The sequence below is a fragment of the Hetaerina americana genome, unplaced genomic scaffold (assembly GCF_022747635.1).
Source record: "Hetaerina americana unplaced genomic scaffold, ioHetAmer1.1.p SCAF_46, whole genome shotgun sequence".
Lineage (NCBI taxonomy): Eukaryota > Metazoa > Arthropoda > Insecta > Odonata > Calopterygidae > Hetaerina > Hetaerina americana.
This window is the reverse complement of record NW_027287052.1, coordinates 1,075,646-1,096,549: the sequence shown is the minus strand read 5'-3', so window position 1 is coordinate 1,096,549 and position 20,904 is coordinate 1,075,646. Positions and strand designations below refer to the sequence as shown.

The window sequence follows — 20,904 nt, the reverse complement described above, 5'->3', positions numbered from 1 at the left end:
TAATGATTACTTAGGGTGGCATGTAAACCAATTAACTGGTAAAAGACTGAATTTTCCTTTTCTATTCATCATTTAGCGTATCTCTCATGGGAAACTTTACAAATTCTTTCCTACTTATTTCAAATGCGAATTTTCAGTGTTTTGTTTTTTTTCTGCATGGATTAACTCATTTTGAGGTATGAATTATCTCAACAATTTTCTTGAGTAGGCATTAATCGTTTCGTACCGAATTATTATTGTTGCAGGTGATATTCACGTGAATTCTAACTCGAGAAAATCTTAGTTCGTTTGAAATAATTCTTGGAATAGTAATAATTGAAATATTGGACCTTAACCGGAAATATCTGTATAATTCTTTTTATTTCGTTGAAAAATTAGCCCAAGTGTAAATTAAATTTCAATTTCTCCCTGGGGGCCGTAATAAAATCGCTGAACTTAGGTAATCTAGGGGAAAAAATAAAAACATTTTTATCATCATCTTTGATTTCCTCCCTCCTTGATATGTTTAGCGTTTAGGTCATCTGCTAAAGCTGCTTTATTCTTAATAATACGGATATCTCTCTAAACCATTGCATCATCGGCAAATAAACATATCTTACTAGTGACTGCGGAGTCAATGGCGTTAACGTAAAGAAATAATCAAAGGGGTACACATCCAACAACGCTTGTCTCACGTGACCGTGAGGATTTCATTGTAAAAAAAGTCGTGGTTTGTATAAAAAGTATCGGGAAAATGTTCGTAAAAATAGATGAATTTCAGATTCAATGCCTCATGATACTTCAAAGTACATCCCTTGAGCGTCGACACACTTTTGCTAGCGGATTTTCCACGACTCGAAGGCTCCCTGGTGGGTGGATTTCGGGAGGTCCTTACTTAGGGGTTCGCGTTCAAAAGAAAAGAAAAGTCTGAGATGATTGAAGAGCCTGTAAACGGTTTGAAATACTGATTAAGGTGGAAGGGTGTAAATATAGGAGTAGGTGTGTAAAGAAACATTTGTCGAGGCGAAAGTGAAGAAAAGTAGTAATAGGAAAATCTAAGGAAGAATTCAGGAAGCAGAAAAGAGTATATCGTAGTAACATCGACATTGATATGAGAAAAAGGAAGATACGCGCTTGATCTTAATGGTGTTCTTATACATGCTTTGTATAAAAAGTATCAGGAAAAGTTTCATTAAAATAGATTTATTTAAGATATTTCTCCAATGCCTCTCAAAGTTCTTCAATTTAAATCCCTTGAGCGTCGACATACTTACGCGAGCGGCTTAATGATGACCCGAAGTCCGTCCGGGAGGTCCACTAGGGTACGCCTGCAAGCTTCTTCAAAGAAGTTCCATAGTGGTGGTGTCCTTTGAGGAAGGATTTCACTTTTAGAGATAGAAAACAGCCTGCTAGTGGCAAGTCGGAACTGTAAGGGGGTTGGGGAATCGTCGCGATGCCCCGTCGCCTGCTCTTAGTCGTCCGTCCAAAAACCCTGGGAACGAGTTTATTGCAGACCTTTCTCATCGCCAAATTTTCAGTGATAATTATGTTTGCACTGTCATCTTATCAATGCCGTTGCTATATCTGTGATCGGGCGCACACTTAACAACCAACTATCTAAATTCAGCAATTCTCGCACACAAGAGGGAAAAATTGTTACCGATACTTTTTATACACACCCTGTACAACGTGTAGATGAAGCGATTTTGTCAACTCTTGGGCGGGGAGGGGAAGGAAACCAATGAGTGGTGGCGGATGAATAATCCCAGTACTACCTTTCATTGGGACAACATCAGCGGCATCGGCGGAATGGGCTCCCCCCTCAAAAGGGTTTCGCTCGGTGTCGCTCGCGACAAGTATCGCATTTTCCAAAGTCCCCTGTACGCAAGGAACCGATGTCCTTCTAACATTGTGGCCCTAATCAAGACGACAGTTCAACCCACTGCGATTACTCCGACCGAACACTCCCCATTTACCTCCCTCCGAGGGAGCCTCCCCTCTCCGCCACGTTTCTCTTCTGCTCCTGGGGGAAGAGAAAACATTGACTCGTTAACTTTCGTCCCACCACTACTTCAGGGATAAAGGGGGAGAAAGGAGAGTAAGGAGGAGTATTTGAGATACTTAAATTATAAATTGATTGATAAATTGAAAATGAATTATAAATTGAGTATGCATACAGGGTTCGTCCGGAAAATAAGTGTACTGAGCTCAGGAAAAAAAATTTATTACACTTTTACATATCTTAAGCTAATATTCCTCAAAATAGGACCCTTGTGAGTCGATACACTTGTTCCAGCGGCGTTCCCATTCCTGGAACGCTCCCGCGAAGGCATCATCGGGAACCTCTCGAAGACTCGTCGTCGACCTCTTCTCTGCCCTCCACGAACATCTTATGGCACCGAAAGATCATGTTTCTGGACATGGCTGACTCCCCGTAAGCCTGGTTAATCATACCGACAGTTTCGGTAGACGATTTCCCAAGCTTTACCGCAAATTTGATGGAATAACGCTGCTCCAAAAACTTCGGCATCGCGTTCCGTGACGTGGGTCGAGCGTGGAGGTTCGCGTTAACAGAGCTCCTCACTACACCACAGCTCAGAGCCGACTGCCTTTTTCAGCGTCGCTTGCCAACATACCCCCCTCCAATCGCAGCCCGTCAGAGCGGTGCTGGGCGCGCCTGGAGCGGCGGGAAAAAATCAGTACACTTATTTTCCGGACGAACCCTGTATTGAGTAGCTTCAGGCGTGATGTGGTGGAAGTTGAACATAATGATCATAGCACTTTTCCGCTGGATAAGTTTGAATTGTTTAGAATTATCAATTGGAAAAGTGCTACGACCAGTTATTCATCGAGTTTGCGTATCTTGGGAAAAATTATATCCTCCGGCAGCTAAGGAGACGGTTACAGTTTTCACTTCGTGGGAGTATTAGGTATTATGAGAAACAAATTTGCACTTTTCCACAGATTTATTGTAACGTACAACGCGTTAGTTTAGTTCATCGAAACATCTTCAGGTACAAATCTTGTAGAGCGTCTTACATTACGTCTACCTTGACACAATCCTCTTACAAATATGCTCTTTCATGTATCAAGTCAGGTGGTGTCTATGGAAACGGTAGAAGAAATTTTGCACTTTTGAGTACGATTACACGTTTGTTCAGCTATCAAAAATCACATGGTATATTACTGTCATATCGTAATTGAAACACTAGAGTTATGAACCACATACAAAATATAAGTACACTTCAAGTATCCGTGCTAAACACATCACTATCAGCTGGTTGCTATATCTCGATTTAGACAATGCTTAGGATTGGACCAAAAATTGTGATTAGAAGTGAACAGAAAAAAATAAATAAAGGTGAATTGTTTGAAAAAATTAAATATTAAACATGCAGTTACTTATAAAATAGAAATCAACGTATCATGAAGTAAACGCGTGATTAAGTTATGTTGGAGGTTGTTGGTGGTGGTGTGGAATTAGCTAGATTCACAAAAAGGTAGAAAATATGACAGGACTGCATGAAAAACTTGGCTGAGAGTCGTTCCAAAATGCAAAAGAAAAAAGCGATACTTTTGGTATGGTTTATCGGGTTTTCTGTCTTTTCTCGCACAATTCGTTAACACGACGGATACGAACTATCACAAAAATGCTTAAAAATCTAGTTTTTATCATAATTTTCAAATACTTAAGAAAAAAAATCATTCAATCGAATATTCAAGTTGAAGATTGGTGTCCTAACACCTCCTGCCACACGCCTCGTCGCTGCGGGCAGAGTTAATGTAAATGATGTACTAATGACATACCCTCATTATCATTCAGTTAGTAGATCCCTAATTGACTGACACAGATCTCTCTACATCGACATAATACCCCGCAAGCCACCGCAAGGGTATGTGGCGGGGGATGTTAGATCACCAGCCATGAATGCACAATCCCAATCATGGCACCTCTACACAAATATTATTTTGATCGAATGATTAAATGGGCAATTAACATCAGACTTATTGGGGAAGGAGATATTATTTCGGTCCATAGCACCACAATGGCAATTAAACGTCAATATCAAGAATTTCAGATGTGCAACAAAAGCGAAATATAAGTATCTCTGCAACGCAGAGATTAGTAGAAATCTACATAAAACATAAGTTATCTGATAATGTAATTCAAAAAGCATGTACACAAATGAAAATAATTCACACGTACTGTGAATTTTCGGTGGCCAAACCACCTTCCTCTGGAGAAAGAAGGAACCTTCTTTCTCCAGAGGAAGGTGGTTTCTGATAATAACCTTCAATCAGTCAGTTCTGTTCCTTCTTTCCCCAGAGGAAGGTGGTTTGGCCACCGAAAATCGCTTCTCCGTTTAAATTATATATATATATATATATATATATATATATATATTATATATATATATTATTATATATATATATATATATATATATATATATATATATATAGATATTATATATATATAGATATATATAGATATTATTATATATATATATATATATATATATATATATATATATATATATATATAAGTGGGTAGTGGTAAAAACTTTTGTGTTGGTAATATGTGGAAGGAGAGGAACGAAGGCTCAGGGAGTAAGGGTCGGGGTTCTTTCCGATTCCAATGCGCCAATCAAGGGGAGAAGTGTAATCACCTCCAGGGTTAAGACCAGGTACCATTTTGCTGGTTAAGGAAGTCGCAGACATTAGGAGGAGCGGGTGTTTTGAGGAGAGGCGAATGGGTGCGGAAAGCAAGCTCGTTACAAAGTACAAAATGAACTGGAAAAACACAATTTCAAATTGTTCCACTAAGTTCAGCTCCCGCCCTTTCTAACAATCACGTGAAATCGAAGAGTTTAAGTTTTTTCAAAATGATTTGCCATCAAAAGGTTATTTTTCAAATTCAGATATTGCGTCACGTTTTATAGAACAATGCAAATGTTTCTTTTTTCCAATGTTATCGTTTCTGTCAATTTGGCCAATAAAATCTGCCATTAAATTTATCATGTATAAGTAAATTCATTTCGATTCAATCGAAGTTATTATTTATATTTTTTCGGTTAAAAGATATTTTGCAGGCAGTCCAAAGGAATATATAATAATACCATTATCTTATCAATGGGAATAATTTGTAGTAGTTTATATGACAGTGAGTTAGAGATATGTCCTCCATATATTGAAAACCGAAGCGTGATAACGATGTGAAAGTCCTGCTAGAGTAGTTTTAATCATGCTTTTGTGAGACCTCGGTGGAGAATGATGAATTACAACCGCCGATAGGTATGTATTACGGTAACTGCGACTTTCCACGACCAAATTTCGCCATCTGACCAATCATATGTCGAAGTTTTTGCCTCCCGCTATTAACTACCAAATATTACCCATTTTACTTTGCTAATTTTTTCTAAAATCATATTAACATTGGTAATATAATTTTTATTTTTTTCATTGCCCAACTCGATGCTTAGCTTTAATCGAGTTTGTGATTTTTATGTCAAATTCTTATTCGAGTAAACGTTTTCGCTAACTTCATCTCATTTACCTTAACACTAAACCGTTTACCTCAACTGCTCGCGAGGAACGCTTTCTCGCGACGATAGATTACAATTTTATGAATACCTTCACTCAAAAGGACGCGTACATGGTATCATGTTCACGTAATCCGAGTATTATTCAAGTCTCTCTGCTGTTGAGGGATGACTTCCAATTGTACGTCGGAAAATTTTCAAAATACATAGGGATTCTATTTGTGGCTCTTCACATATCTTCCGTGACATCCGGGAGAGTTTTATCATCAGCTTACTCGGCACATAGACTCGTTCGCTCTTTCGTTCACAACTCTCATGGATTCTCGCGTAGCAAAGCGGTCTTTCTACGTGGAATAATTTTTTTCGGTGTTCCTTCTCTTCATTCAATGTTATAATAATTCAATATTTAATTTTAAGACCGGTATAGTGATTTTGTCTTTCGTATCTGTAATGAGCGGAATAGGTTAGTTTTTACATTTCAGAAGCGGTATATTTTTCTGTGCCCACCGATGTGACAATTTTCGTCCTTGTGCAAATAACTTTGTCGAAGATGTTATTAAAATATTAGTCAGTTACTTTCATTCCACGCTTTCATGCAATGGTGATAAAGTAGTTTTTATCGTGTTGAAATGACGGTTGAGTTGAGAAAAGGTCTCTACAATCAAAGTTTATGAAAATAATTACTTTTCATTGGATATCGAGTAACCTCAGGATAAGTATTTATTTATTTATGATGAATTAGTCTGAAAACATCACTTCCACCTTTATAACTGGCTTTGAGTATTTATATAACAATTTGAAAATCACATACACCCAAGCCCTATGTGGAGGAAAAACCACCAAGGTGGGAATACCCGCGACCTCTGGGTTGGCAGACGAGGACGTTACCCCGCCGCCATCTGGGCCGACAAATGATAACTTGAAGTAAACCACACTAATATTTAGAGAAGAAAAACGATTGTTTATAGAGCAAAATTCTCAGGAAGTTGTGTGATGTCAATATAATAAAAATATGGTATTCCACTGAAATTGAACTTCGTAGAGCACTAAATATGATGATGAACGTGAAATATGCATAGTTATTATCTTCTTAAACCGTAAGCTTTAGCGTAAAATAACAAAAATTTAGTACATCACCCAATGTAGCGATTAAGTGATTTTGTCGGACTCACAATTATACCTTTTGCATCGGTGAATCTATTATTCAGAGTATTCTGTTGCATTATCCGTGAAGGGTGGATAGGGGCGATGAAGGAACGGCGTTTATTAGAGAGGAGTCAAGTGAGTGAGTCAGGGTGATCCAGTCATGTAAAAGAATATATTCGACTGAGAAGCCCGAAGCGGGAAAGGAAAACCAACTAAGCCTTAATGACCGTCTCCTATGAAGAACACAACGTTTTTTTCCCCGCTGTTCTCGCAAAGAACAGAGGAAGGATACATAGTGTTCTTCATTTAATTAACATGAACTCCCACAAATTTGAGCCAGAAACCATTGAATGCACACCCTCCCCCCCTCTAGCCCACTATTAAGTCGCTTCACCAATACTTACCCCCTCTCCCTTTACTCCCCCTACCTTCCTCCCCTCTTGGACCCAGGCTATTTACGTTGAAAAATATTTCACGTATGTCACATGATAATAATGCACAACATCGAAATCATAGTCGTGTGAAATATTAAATCATTATGTGGAAGTGCAAAGTTTCTTTTCCTACCCTTATCATGAAGGAATTCCACAAAGTTAAGCCTGAAACTGTTATGCTGACCATATACTCGTCATAAAAATAGACTTTTCCATAGTAACTAAAACATCCCCTTCTCTCTCTCTCCATATTTCATGCCTAATCATTAATCTTCCTTAAATTAACAATTTTCACGGAAAACTTCACGCATATCAATCTGCGATCAAATAGTTTGGGAATGTCAAGAAAAATTTCTTTTTACCGGAAGAGAAGAAATGTGATGTAGTATACGGCATCAAATTATGGAGAGGAATATATTTTCGATAAATACTCATCGGTCATCCGAGGAGTCCAGGGGTCGATGGAGGAACTGACTCACTCAATTGGGAGGTCAGAATTTCACGATGGGGCAAGGGACACTGGTAAGGGAGCGGTACGGAGTTAGGGTTGGGGTTTAAATCACACCCTTCCCCCCTTGCAGCGATTAATTGAGATTCCTAATAACATGGCACGCGGGATAATGTTTTCTGTGTGTTCAATAAACAAAAGTTAAGCGCCAAATATGGTAACACTGGTCATTTATTCCTCTTTTTCGGTAAATTCCAAAAATCAATTACTTTTATTTTTTTAAAGCGAGAATAAAGTCGGATCATTCCCGTACCCTTGCATGCAATAAATACTCTAAATAAAATCACAACTGGGTCTCATGTCAATTTTTATTTATTTTACCCATGGTTGTGTTCATTTGCGTGGTTTTTGTCAAAACCGCGGGCGAGAAAATTAATCGCAGCTGAAAACGAAATCATGTCTCTAAAATACGATAGGATTCATGGATTTCACTCCAACTGAAACACGGTCGCAAATTGATCTTTATTGAATAAAACAATAGACCCATCAAGTGGTCATCCACGCTTAAGGTCAAGGCTCTTGCCCTTGGAGTTGATCCGGTAGATTTCTTGTTGATGTTTCCGAACTTCTTCAAAATAAAACGCAAGCCTCGACGTCGACTTTTGATCCCGCTCCGTCTCCCCCCTGCTTCGCAACGGGCACAGGAGGAGGAGGAGGGCATGAGAGGGGAGAACAAACGAAGGTCAGCGAGCGAGCGATGACCTCCAACGAAACGAAGACAGGGAAATGAGAAACGATCGGGCGAACTCTTTATCGAATCATTCGTCGAATCTAAGGAGGAAGTGCGTTAACATATGATCGCATAAATCTAGTAAAACCTTGCAAATCAACCAAACCAGCAACCGAGAAAAAATCCTTAGATCAGCAGACAGAAGAGACACATTGCACAGCCTCGATTGAAAGGACACAAAGCAGGAAGACTTTAAGCACGACTGAATCTTTTTGCCCAAGCACAAATCACTCGAGTTGTGCACTACCAACATAATCTTTATTCGCGAGACTCAACCAGAGAACTTACGATGCCACCTTCGAAACAGCGAACAGTTGATGAAATGATCCCCCAAATTTTTATCATACGAATTATTTTATTGCCCAATAAATACGTGAACTGAGGCCATAAAATCTTAATTTTGAAAAATTTAGTCTACATTGATTTTGTGTCCTTCAAAGTACTCTCCATTCGTTTCTATGCACTTTCTCAATCTTCTTTTCCGCTGTTTAAAGCACCCTTGGAAGTCCTCGGCAGTTAGGATTTTTAGTTTTCACTTCGTTTCTTGCTTTATTGTGTCCACATATATATCCAGTGATGTCCCCTCATCACATTTTTGCATTTTGGGAATAGGAAAAAGTAGCAGGGGATCAAATCTGGCGGATAAGGAGGATGATCAATGATGGTGATTGAAATTTTTGCCAGAAAATTGCATAAAATCAATGCTGAATGTGCAGGTGCATTGTCATGGTGAAGGATCATATGGTTGATTATCCTAAATTCAGTTCATCACCTTTCACTTGGACAGTTGTTCGACGATCGGTAAGGACAAGGGACCGCACACGATCAATGTTGTCGTCAATACAGGTGGTTGAAGGTCACCCGGGCCTTGCATCATCCGTGTCTTGTCTTATCGGCCATCTTTAAAACGCTTAATCCACTTGGAAACGAATGTTTTCTTCATATCATTATCACCGTAAACAGCCGTCAACATATCAGTGATTTCTTAATAAATTTTACCGCACTTCACCAAAAAACTTGATGTTGATTCGTTGCTCCGTGATTTCATCAATTTCCATTTTCGACGAACAGTAAAAACAAGGACAACTGAAACTTACATAACTTGCGCCATACGCACAGCTCGACGATCCGCCAAGCACAGATGGCTCATTGGGTCTCAGGAAACTAGCACCGCTAGTGGGCGGGTCATGGCCGCCAGATTGCACCAGTTCGCGTATTTATTTGGCAGACCACGTAGACTATCTGGATAATATTTTCCTTCCATTTATTGATAAACCAAAGCTTAGTTCTCCGCCGCTCTTCATTCCAATCTCTGCTAGCCTCCTTATCTCTTCATAACTTCTTATACAAACAATCTCTCTCGCCGATCGTCTGCATGACGTAATTCGCTCCCCCACTTTCTCCTTCATGCCGTCTGTTTCGCGTTCTACCATCGCCTCGATGGAGGAGTCATGGGAACACGCGACCTTCCTCGCTTCTCCACCAGATTCCCCAAATGAGTCGACTCTTCCACTCCACTTGCGCCCCACTCCCGCCCCCCTCTCTTGCACGGAGGACCACGTGACCACCGAATCCACTCGTACATCCAATTGTGGGTGGCTCAAGGGACTGAAGGGTTGAATGGGATGAATGCGTTACTACGGCAACCACGGCTGGCTGTGGATCAAAGTAAACTATCAACATTCGCGTGATTACATAAAAAATATATGAACAGCATTCAGAAAGATCAAATGATGCTCGTGTTATTTTTGCAATCAACCTTTTTAAGATTTTCACTAATCATAAACTTTACTTCCTCAACGGCCAAGCCAAACTGGCATAACACTAAAAACAGAACAGAACGAGTGTAGGGTGAAAATCAATGCACACATACTTTTAAACTACAAACAAAAACAAATAGCAAGCATACTTTTAAACTACAAACAAAAACAAATAGCAAGATAGGGCAAAAATTACATTAAAGTACAAGTCTTAAGATTCAAAATCGTGTATTAATATTCAACATATGTAGCCACCGTTAAGGCTAACACATTTCTTTCAACTAGTAACAACTTTTTTCCTTCCGTCACTGAAAATCTTTCCCGACTTTTCTCGAATCCAGGACTTGACAACTACCTTCACCTCATCTTCCGAGGTGTAATGATTATCCTTGAGATGTCTCTTGAGTTGAGGAAACAAATAAAAATCGCAAGGCGCAAGATCGGAGGAATAAGGAGGGTGTGGAATCGGTTCAAATTTCAGGTTTCGCAGAGCCTCTCCAGTTGCGCGCGAGGTGTGTGGACGAGCGTTGTTATATAGCAAGATTATTGGCGTCTTAATTCCTTGGATATTCCAATATGGTTTACGATACGCTTTTGAGTGATTCGCTGGTCATTTTGAATCAAATCTTCGACGAGTTGGCGATGTTTATCGTCTGTGACAGTGATCGGACGTCCGCTGCGTGTTTCATAAACAATTATGGCTTTTCCAGGCTCGCAACCACGAAATTTTACTACCCATTGATCAGCAGTAGACCTATCAACAGCATCGTCACCATAAACAGCCTTTAAACGACGATGAACCTCAGTAGGAGTCAATTTTTCAGCAGTTAAAAAATCGATAGCAGCACGCTGTTTTACTCGCGTTGGCATAACACTAGAGCACGTCTTCATACTTCCGCTTCCAAAAATGTACTCAATGAATTTAACGACCTCAAACCTGCGCGTGCGTGTTGAAGGGGAATGTTACTTCCACATGCCACCAAGAGTACTTCTGAAGGTCATTTTGCTTGTGTTCTGAAAGCATGTGTGCATTAGTTTTCAGCCTACCCTCGTATATTACTATGGATGGATGGATGAATAGATAGTCGTATTTTTTTTGGGGCGAGATAGAGACTATGGACTCTTTTCTGTCCCCTAACCCCCTATTTACATATTCAAAAGATTAAGCTAACAGGGACAGGCTTAAACAGGATTAAACTGAGGGACAATCAAATGAAAACCGAACATCCGCCATTATACGCCCAGTCCGCTGAGAGCTAGAGGTTGGCTTTATACTTATCGATACTGACATTGCTGTAGTAGGAAAACTGCAAAGTGGCAACTCACAGGCGCACGTAGTTATTGGGTCATGTCCTTGTTGGTGCGCGGACTGGTTGTTGGAGCGGGTGTTCAGTTTTCAATTGACAGGTCCTCATAGTGCGGGTTGATCCTCATGAAATACTAGGTTAAGATAAATTCAAAGACTGCGGGAGATCTCGTGAGAGTAAGTTTTAACGGCTAATACGAATTAGTGCAATTCAACAATGTCAAAGTTTAACAATCATTCGCCTTCACCGCTTTTCGTACTTTCACTCTGCCTGACATCGAGGCATCCGTGATTGAATCCCGATCGAGGCAAATGATTTTTGCACTTTAAAATTGTTGCACTTTACTACGTTAAGACGACACTATAAAACAACACCTCGACGAAAATGAAAGAACTAATTTAAATAAAAAGTTTATCGTGCACTATTCAGGAATGAAAGTCTTACGACGATTATCTCACTGCCGTCCCGAGATTATTGTGGATTAAAATTGAAAGCATTCATGAAGTAATTGTATATATTTGCGGTTTCGAGAATCGGATCCAAGTGCCTACAACCAAAGTGTGTACCAAGCGCTTTGACCAAATCGTGTACCGCGACAGTGGAGGCGGCAAGTGAGGACGGAGGAAGGCGAGGGCTTACGAAGATGACCGAGAAGTGATTTCGCGGCCAAACAGTAGGGAAAAGGATGGCTAAAGCAGCCGGAGATAGCAGCTCTATCTGTCGGCACGCGCGCGAGTTGATAACACGCCCCACTTTCCGAAAATTTCTCTCTCTCTCTCTCTCTCCCTCTCTCTCTTTGCCCCTCCATCTCCTCACTACCCATCCCTCCAAACTATCTATCTCTCTCCGATTCGCAAGGGCACGGATACCCAGATTCATAGGCACCACTTAAACGCTCTTCTCTTGGTGCACGCACGTGCTTGAAGAGAAACACCACATCAAAATAGCACAAACACGCGATCTATCCGTTGAGAACATGCGCATATATGCATTCAATTATCTGTCACCGAGTAGGCACGAATGGCGAAATCTTGGACTTTGGACCCCCAAACGACCTTATGGCCAACAATATCTCGAAATGGTATTTTTTTCAATTATGAAACTTATTCGATCATCTGACACACATAATTTTTTTTGGCACGTGGATGAATTTCCTAGGGTCAACCGTCATCCAATAAGACAATGACAAACACAGAAAACTCCTACGGCTAAGCTCAACGTCTAAAGTCGAGTGTCGCCCAGCTACACGCAAATATTCTATTCTAAATGTTAAAAAATTCAAGTGAAATATAGTATACATAATTGTAAGGTGGACATTAATCTCAGATCTCATACCTAAGGGCTGCATAGAGAATTTACGTACAAAACTCTTTTTTAAACTCGTTTTTTTTAATATAGGCAGGAGTTGGATATAGTGTATAGTGTAAAACGTGTAATGAATTACTCACATTTCGGGTGTAAGATGAGAAATTTTCACTTGCATAAAATCGTATTTAAGGGATTGTTTAAGTCACCAATAGGTATTAGAGTGATTTTTAACTCGAGGTTGTACCACCAATTTTATGAATGTCACTCAAATATTATCAGATGTATTAACAGACTACTTTATACTATCAAATTATACATGACAAGAAAAATCCCTGGACTCTCCTGAACTTTTTTCAATATTTTTAGGCTTTTATTCAACATCTCCAATGCAAACATTTACAGACAATCTTCACCGAATGAAATAGTCGTAAAAATTGAATATTATAAATGGAATACTCATTCTGGTTCTGCTAAGCCATTTAGTGCTGGCTTGACAGCAGGAACCACATCAACTCAAGAAGATGGCCATGAGATGTTTCAATTATAAAGCTACATATATTCCGTGTCAAGTTTTGTTCCAAGCCTTAGTCCCTTTCGAGTCTTTTATTCTCCATTCAGAGCATTTACTGACCGTAATATTACTAAATCATTGGGAATTTCATTTAAAATTTGAGGTACAATAATCTCAAATATTCTTCCACCTTAATTTGTATGAAAGTTTTGATGGAATATACTTAATATTGTCGCTCAATTGTAATTCCTTTTTTGGTAAATCAGGTATTTTGTATTTGTCATTAAAATAATTTCCTGTTATAATCACGTATCATTAAAGCCTATCAGCAGGTAGAATTTCCATTTGTTAATAGAAATCTCTTCCATCTAAAATATTTGTTTTTCCGACCTAGCCTCTTTAAAGGTCAAGGACAGTATTTCCATTGGAATCTGAATCCTTGGATATAAGTTCTCTGATTATTAAGTTTAAGACACGTATTCCAAGTACTTTTGAGTGGCACTCATTTCGGAAAATCGGGGATAAGCAAGAATCTGGAAGAAGAAAAAATTCACCTATGCCGGGATTCGAAACCGGATACCTCGACACAAAATATGATCGTTCCAGCTTGATACTTCTTCTTTGGTGACCATTCAAATAATTCCAGAGAAAATGGAATTCCCTGAGGGAAATAATTGGAGTTGATGAGGATTACAATGCAACAATTTCAGAGTGTAAAAATCATTCGCCTTGACCGGGATTCGAACCCGGATCCCTCAATGTCCGGCCGAGTGCTTCAGCCAGTTAAGCTACCGAGGCGTCCTCTTGAGCTCTAAAATTTTGGGGGCGTTAAAGGAACAATGTGTTTTGACAAAATTCCGTAGACACAATATCACAGGCATTTGCAGTCGTGGCTAAAGCACTCGACCAGACATTAAAGGGATTCTGGTTCGAATCCTGCTCAAGGTAAATGATTTTTACACTCTTAAATTGTTGTATTGACATGCATATTAGGGGATGACTCCGTTAAAAGTTACTGCAGCGGAATCCCCACAGTTTCTTGGAATTGATAAGAATTAGTTTTCAAAAATCTTGACTTGATGAATAAAACTGTCAGAATTATCAGGCAGACATTTGCTCTTTCATGAGTGGGTCGAAGATTTTATATGAGGGGCGATTTCCTCAATTTCCAGCGAATTCAAACTCACATTTCGTAAAGCCGGCCCGACACCCTTCTTACTTCGGTCTTGGACATCGACGCCTTGCACTTATAATGAGTACTAATTCCGCCGATGCTCTCTGTTTCAGCCCCCGAAGCCTCTGGGTCCCTGGGAAGGAGTTCTGGATGCGACGCGCGATGCTCCAGTATGCATCCAGAAGAACTACTTGCTGGCGGGGTATCCTGTGCAGGGCCAGGAGGACTGCCTTTATCTCAACGTCTACGTGCCCCTGACACGGCAGAAGCCCAAGGTGAGTCGGGTGATGCGAAGGACGTCACCATTGAACGGGGGGAAACACGGGAGGGAAAGAAAAGGAACGGAGTGAACGATTCCGAATTACGTTGACTTTCAAAAATTAACTTCACTCACACCAATTAATTCGTTAATGCCAAAAACCTCACTTGACTGTCCCTTCTTTAAAATTATCAATTTCATCATTTTTTTATTGTCCCCAATCAATTGAATTCATCTGTCGCACTAGTAATGGGTAATTTTCAATCAATTTTAATTGTTAAATTATCAGAGATTAAATGCCAAAAATCTAAATTCTCAATTTTTTTGGATGCCAAAAGTTTTGAAAGCTCTCCGATATTTTCCATACAGAAAAGATTTTGTACTTTTCCGCAGATTTTTAAAATCTTCGGAAAAGTTCGAAGTCTTTTTAGTATGGAAAATAAATACTTCGTCGAAGTGAAGTCTGGAACAGTAGAATATCTCCGATATTTGTTGGATAAACTTTCATAAAAATATAAAACCAATATGATTTAGGAAATTATAATAATTATTTACGGGGGTGGGTCAAGGGAAAGCCTTAAATTTCTACTACAATTTAGATGCATCGTGCCAATACCAAATTTCGTTTCCCACATTAATAGCCATGGTTTGATGAATGGCCAACAACTGGCGCCATGATACCAGGACGCAACAATACAGTACAGCAATAGTGTAGACATAGTCACTTTCACGTTGCATCACAGAGAAACAGCGATCTATCATTCGTTTATTCAGTATTAAACGGGGGGTCAAACAAATCTAAATTAATTGACAAATCAATGCTCAGAATGGTGATTCACCCGTTTCGATTTATCAATGAAGTCTGAAATTGAAGTTCCTAAAGAGTGTTGCAAGATGTCTCCTCGCTTTCCTGTCCTCCCACCCCCTACCGCACAAAATTGCCGATATGCGGAGTCGTGCGGCTTCCAAAACTCAATCTTTCCTCCCCGATGAGGAACCGGGTTCGAGTCACCGTGATGGCAGAAGAATTCTCCAGTGATACCCCGATCTGTTCAATAAATTACTTTAAAAAAATAAAAGTATTACTTTTGGAACGTACCCTGTATTACGTTCTCTGCGATGTTGATGTATTATTAAGCCCACCACGCTAGAGTAAAAGAGAGAAAATGGTAACATATGATCAGAGAGATGAAAACAGAACCTAAAGATTCAAAGTGTCATTTTTCCCACGAACGATAATTTATATAAATATAAACGCAAACTACAGCGATAAGGAAACAAATTATTTTTATGTTAATTGGCACTGTGCAAGTATTTTTATTTTCTCTTGTCATTTATTTCTGCTCTCCTCCCCGGAAGCTCGTCTAGCATGCACAACGAAGTACAATTATAGTGAACTTGAAGAAGAGCTTGTATAGCGAACTTTCTTTGCTGAAATAATCATTTCCATCATTTGAATCACTTTACGTTACTATTATGAAATAACATTCAGGGAACATCGATTTTCGATATTTCACGGAAATGTATTGGCTCGTCCCATACCACAGCCTTAGAGGTGGCTTGGGAAGGGCACCATGTAAATGTGAATGTAGTCGTGTTGTAATAAGTGCGCCCTCCGGCGACTGCCCTTTCCTTCTGTCAGCAGGTGGTCTTCTCGGAAGTGGAGGCGCCCTACGCGGAGAACCGTTGGTGGGAAGACCGCGGGGACCTCGTCCAGGGCCGGCACGGTCCTGCCTTGCTGCCCGTAATGGTCTACGTGCATGGCGGCGGTTGGTTCTCTGGGACGGGGGCCAGTTCCTTGCACGGCCCTGAGTACCTCGTGGACCGGGACGTCGTGCTCGTCACGTTCAACTACCGCCTCGGTGCCATGGGTGCGTGTGACCCCCCCCTCTCTCATTCTTCCCACCAACACTCCCGCCAACCGCCCGGTCGAGTGCGCCTGAGGGTAACGTGGCCGACAAGTGGAGACGCGTCTGCCATTTGCCATTGCTGGGACCCTATGGCGCAGAAGGGCTTAATTTCAGAGTTGAGGATAGAGACTTTGGGAGAGAAAAAACCATCCTTTCTCGTAAAGAATCGTCGGGAAGAATTGCATTATTATCACATAGTCTAGTTTGGGAGAACCTTGTACCCTCGGTATGGTTTTTATAAAAAGTATCGGAAAAATGGATACATTTTAGATATTTTTTTCCTTTAAATCCCCCAAATTATCGGAGTGGAAGAGGACGCCTCGATAGCTTAACTGGGTAAAGCACTCGGCCGGATATCGAGGGATCTGGGTTCGATTCCAAGTAAACGTCGACACAGTTTTGCCATTGGATTCTACACGACTCGAAGGCTCCCTCGTAGGCAGATTCCGGTAGGTCCTTAAGGGTATGCGCGCAAGCTTCTCTGACGGCACTTAGGGTCCCATGGTGGGGCCCTTTGAAGGAGGGAGAATTTCACAATTGGGCATAGAAATAATAGTCTGCTGGTGCCAAGTCGCGACTGTAAGAGGGTTGGGGAATTGTCGCAATGTCATTGTAGGTCTTCATAAGCAAACATTCGACTTTCCCTTTTGTCGTCCGTCAAAAGCTTTGGGACGAGTTTAGCGCAGATCTTTTGCATCGCCACATTGTCAGTGATAATGATGTGCACTGTCATCTTTTCAATGCCAATAAGATCTGCGATCATACGCATATTTAAACGACGATCTGTTGTCAGCCTTTCACCCGCACGTTGGAAAAAATTATTGCCTATGCCTTTTATAAAAATCTTGTATGCACGACTGAAACTACTGAAAAGTGCAAATAATTCAGGTTTATACCCACTCAAACAGAGAAGAAACAGTTCTGGTCCCACAGAAATTCGTGCTTTGAATTAATTTGAATTAATTCACCATTTTTATATGACAACTTTCGGAGGGAATAAAGTGAGGCCGAATGATGTCAGGCGCTGAGCTCCATTGCAACGTTTCTATGGTATTGATTTATGTAAGAAGTGTAGAAGGTCAGGATAGGTTCTTCCCATTTCGAATTCATTGCCCCCCCCATACCCCTTCTATAATAATGAATGATTAACAAAAAGTTTCTCTTAAATTTATAGAGCTAAACTTTATGCATTCAAGGATGAAAATGACTAGATTGCCATGGTAACACATCTCGTTGCCTCCCTCACATTACGTAATCCTAATCATATTAGAACCCAACAAAAGATTACGTAAAAGCACTCATTTCATAGAATCGAACATCCCAATATCGGATTTATCATTCATATTGCATTCATTCATTCATAGGAGCCATTCCGGTGAATAAGGCTATCGTCGACAATCTATCGTAGTGGGAACACATAACCAAATAAAAATCCATCGCCTAAGTACACGATTACTTGGGCAAGAGTAAATCATTTCACATGCAGTCAAAAGACACAGATGACGATAAATTGCCAAGATAGCTCTCGCTAAGCATTCACCCACACCTGATAACATTTTTCAATGATGATATATTCACAGAAACGGGAGGTTTTTCATTCTCCGTAGCTACCATAAAACAACGCTTTGATGAAATTTTAAATTCGCATGATTTGGCATAAAAATGAAGACTAAACCATTTGAATAGCTTTAGTATAAACTGTGTGGTGCAATAGAGGTAATTTCGCCGGAATTTCGGAAATTTAATGAATTTGACATTTTTTTAGTCCTATTCAACTGCCTGTTGTCAGAATGAACACATTTCTTAGACTTTATTTATATTACGCTCACCCACCATTTGCTGTGTTCTCATAAACAGCGCGGAAAGATTTTTTTACATGGAACCTACCATTAGTTTTCTCAAAGCCTGCGACGGATGGCTTTATATATAAAACGTGGCTATAAAGTCAATATATTTTTGTGTAAAGTGAATATTCGTGTCTCCCAAAGGGTATGAAAGGCGCTTTCGAACGATAATTTATGTGCGAGGATGCGTTGAGTTGGTCAGGGGTAAAGGGGGAACATAAACAAGAAGGAGTTGGACAGAATCAATGCCCTAACCTCCCCCTCCCTATTAGGCCACGTGATTGAGATCCTCTCCTGGTGGGACATTTTGACTAATCGGATGCCTTTCCTCTCTTGTTTGTTGCTTGCCTACCCCCGACACCCGCTGATCCCGTGGAAAAACGACGCGACACTCTAGGTTTCCTGAGCACGGAGGACGGAGCGGCGACGGGAAACTGGGCCCTCAAGGACCAGGTGATGGTCCTCCAGTGGGTAAACAAGTACATCCGCCACTTCGGGGGCAATGCGGCCTCCGTGACGCTGTTCGGGCAGAGCGCCGGGGCCGCCAGCGTCCACTACCATATGCTGTCGCCAATGTCGCAAGGTGAGAGAACGGTGCCTTCCCGGAGAAAGGAGAAAGCACACGAGCCAGGACTCGATGTCCCTCGAGGGGGGGAAAATGTCCGCTTCGGAATGCCACGCCTTTTTCACGAAGCTTAAGATATTAGTGGAAATTAATGAATTAAGGCTGAGTGAGGCCCTATTTATATTATTAATGTTGTTTGATGGCTCTATGTAACCATATGAAACAGATAACTATGTTGAAAATTTTTCTCAATCGCCTGTTCAAAGCAGAAATTGTCGTGAATGGAATATTTCCTGATTCTTTGACGAAAGTTAAATTACATATACATCAACTATTCACGTAAATTTTTTAATGATGTTAAAAGGTAAAACTTTCAAGAAAATATGTTACAAATTATGCTAAATTTCAAAATGAATTGGTATTTATTTGGAAGTCAATAGTACATAGGCTGCCAATCGTCTGTGATTCGATAAAAAGTTACTGTCGCGGCATCTCCCGCAGTTTCTTGGAATTTGTCAAAGGTAAAACAAACTAATGTTTAAATTTGGCTTTAACCTCGTGGACTGTGGCGCATCACGCACGACTACGAATTTCTGTGACATTGTATGTACGGTATTTCGTCACAACATCTTGTCCATTTAAAATCCGCAAAATTTCGAAATGTAATAGGAAACCTTGATTGTTTAATTGGCTGAAGCACTCGGTTGGATATCGAGGGATCAGGGTTCGAATTCCGATCGAGGCGAATTACTTTTACACTCTGAAATTGATGTATTGTGCTATTACCTCTTTAATAATCAATGTCGATAACCTTTCCAGAAATAATGATTCAAGATGACCGATGAAATTCATTTGCCCCGGGCATAAGATGATCAAATGTGTTCGTTAAATTCCGATTGATCAATCGAGCATGCCTGGATTAGGTGTATGTCCCCTTAAGTAAAACGTAACACAAGAGTCGTTTATATCAAGATTCCATGTGGTATATGGTATATTTATGCCAAACAACTAGTTACGGTGATGATCAACTCAATGATATTCATTGTGACGCAATATAAATCATCCGATATTATGTACATACACATGTGTATATTGCAAGGAATAAATGGGAATTCGCAAGAATGTAAATTGAGAAAATATGAATAAGGTGCGTACGATACTCGTATAATATATTTTAAGTTTTATATCAATATGTTGCTAGAACAGGAAACCATATCGAGTATATTGGATTTCAAGCAAATTGATATTGCCACACCATTGCTCATTTCCAATCACTGCTGCCGGGCATTCAAGTCACTTCTAGAGTTTTAGCAACCTTTTCTTATCGAGAGACATCCCGGGTCTGTCCATGCAGCGAAATTAAGTGCAGAAAACATGGCCATTGTGTTTTCAAACATTTTATCATCACCTAAATTTACAGATTGAGAAAAATCATCTCTTTAAGAAATTTCAAAATAAAAAATCAGTTGAAAAATTCTTTTCAGACTAGTTTTATTTGTAATGCAAAGCAGTTTAGGTATAATTAAGTGGGAGGTATTTCGGTATCACGTTCATATTTTGTTATGCATGGTTCGTGTAAAAAGTATCAGGAAAACTTTCAGAAAAAAAGATTTATTTCAGACTTTGCTACAATGCCTCAAAGTTCTTTAAATTAGACCCCTTGAGGGTCGACACACTTTTGCCCTTGCGGCCTTTCCACGGCTCGAAGGTTCCCTGGGAGGCGGATTCTGAAAGGTCCTTAAGGGTACGCATGCAAGCTTCTTTGATGGCACTTAGGGTTTCAGGGGGTTGTCCTTTGAGGGAGGATTTCACTTTTGGGAATGGAAATAATAGTCTGCTGGTGCCAAGTCGGCACTGAGAATTGGAGAGTTGGAGAATTATCGTGATGCCACTGCAGAAGGCCATCGAAAGCAGACATTCGACTTTGT

General features: G+C 40.1%; 1 protein-coding gene across 1 annotated transcript in view; it reads left to right on the top strand.

Moving 5' to 3' along the window:
• The window catches only part of LOC139693310 (juvenile hormone esterase-like), a 42,895-nt gene that overhangs the window by 4,786 nt on the left and 17,205 nt on the right, over window positions 1-20,904 (top strand). Inside the window, exons 2-4 of the mRNA XM_071591422.1 lie at window positions 14,512-14,673; window positions 16,375-16,528; window positions 18,809-18,994. Of these exons, the coding sequence (XP_071447523.1) occupies window positions 14,512-14,673; window positions 16,375-16,528; window positions 18,809-18,994 (502 nt within the window). The remainder of the gene's footprint in view (window positions 1-14,511; window positions 14,674-16,374; window positions 16,529-18,808; window positions 18,995-20,904) is intronic.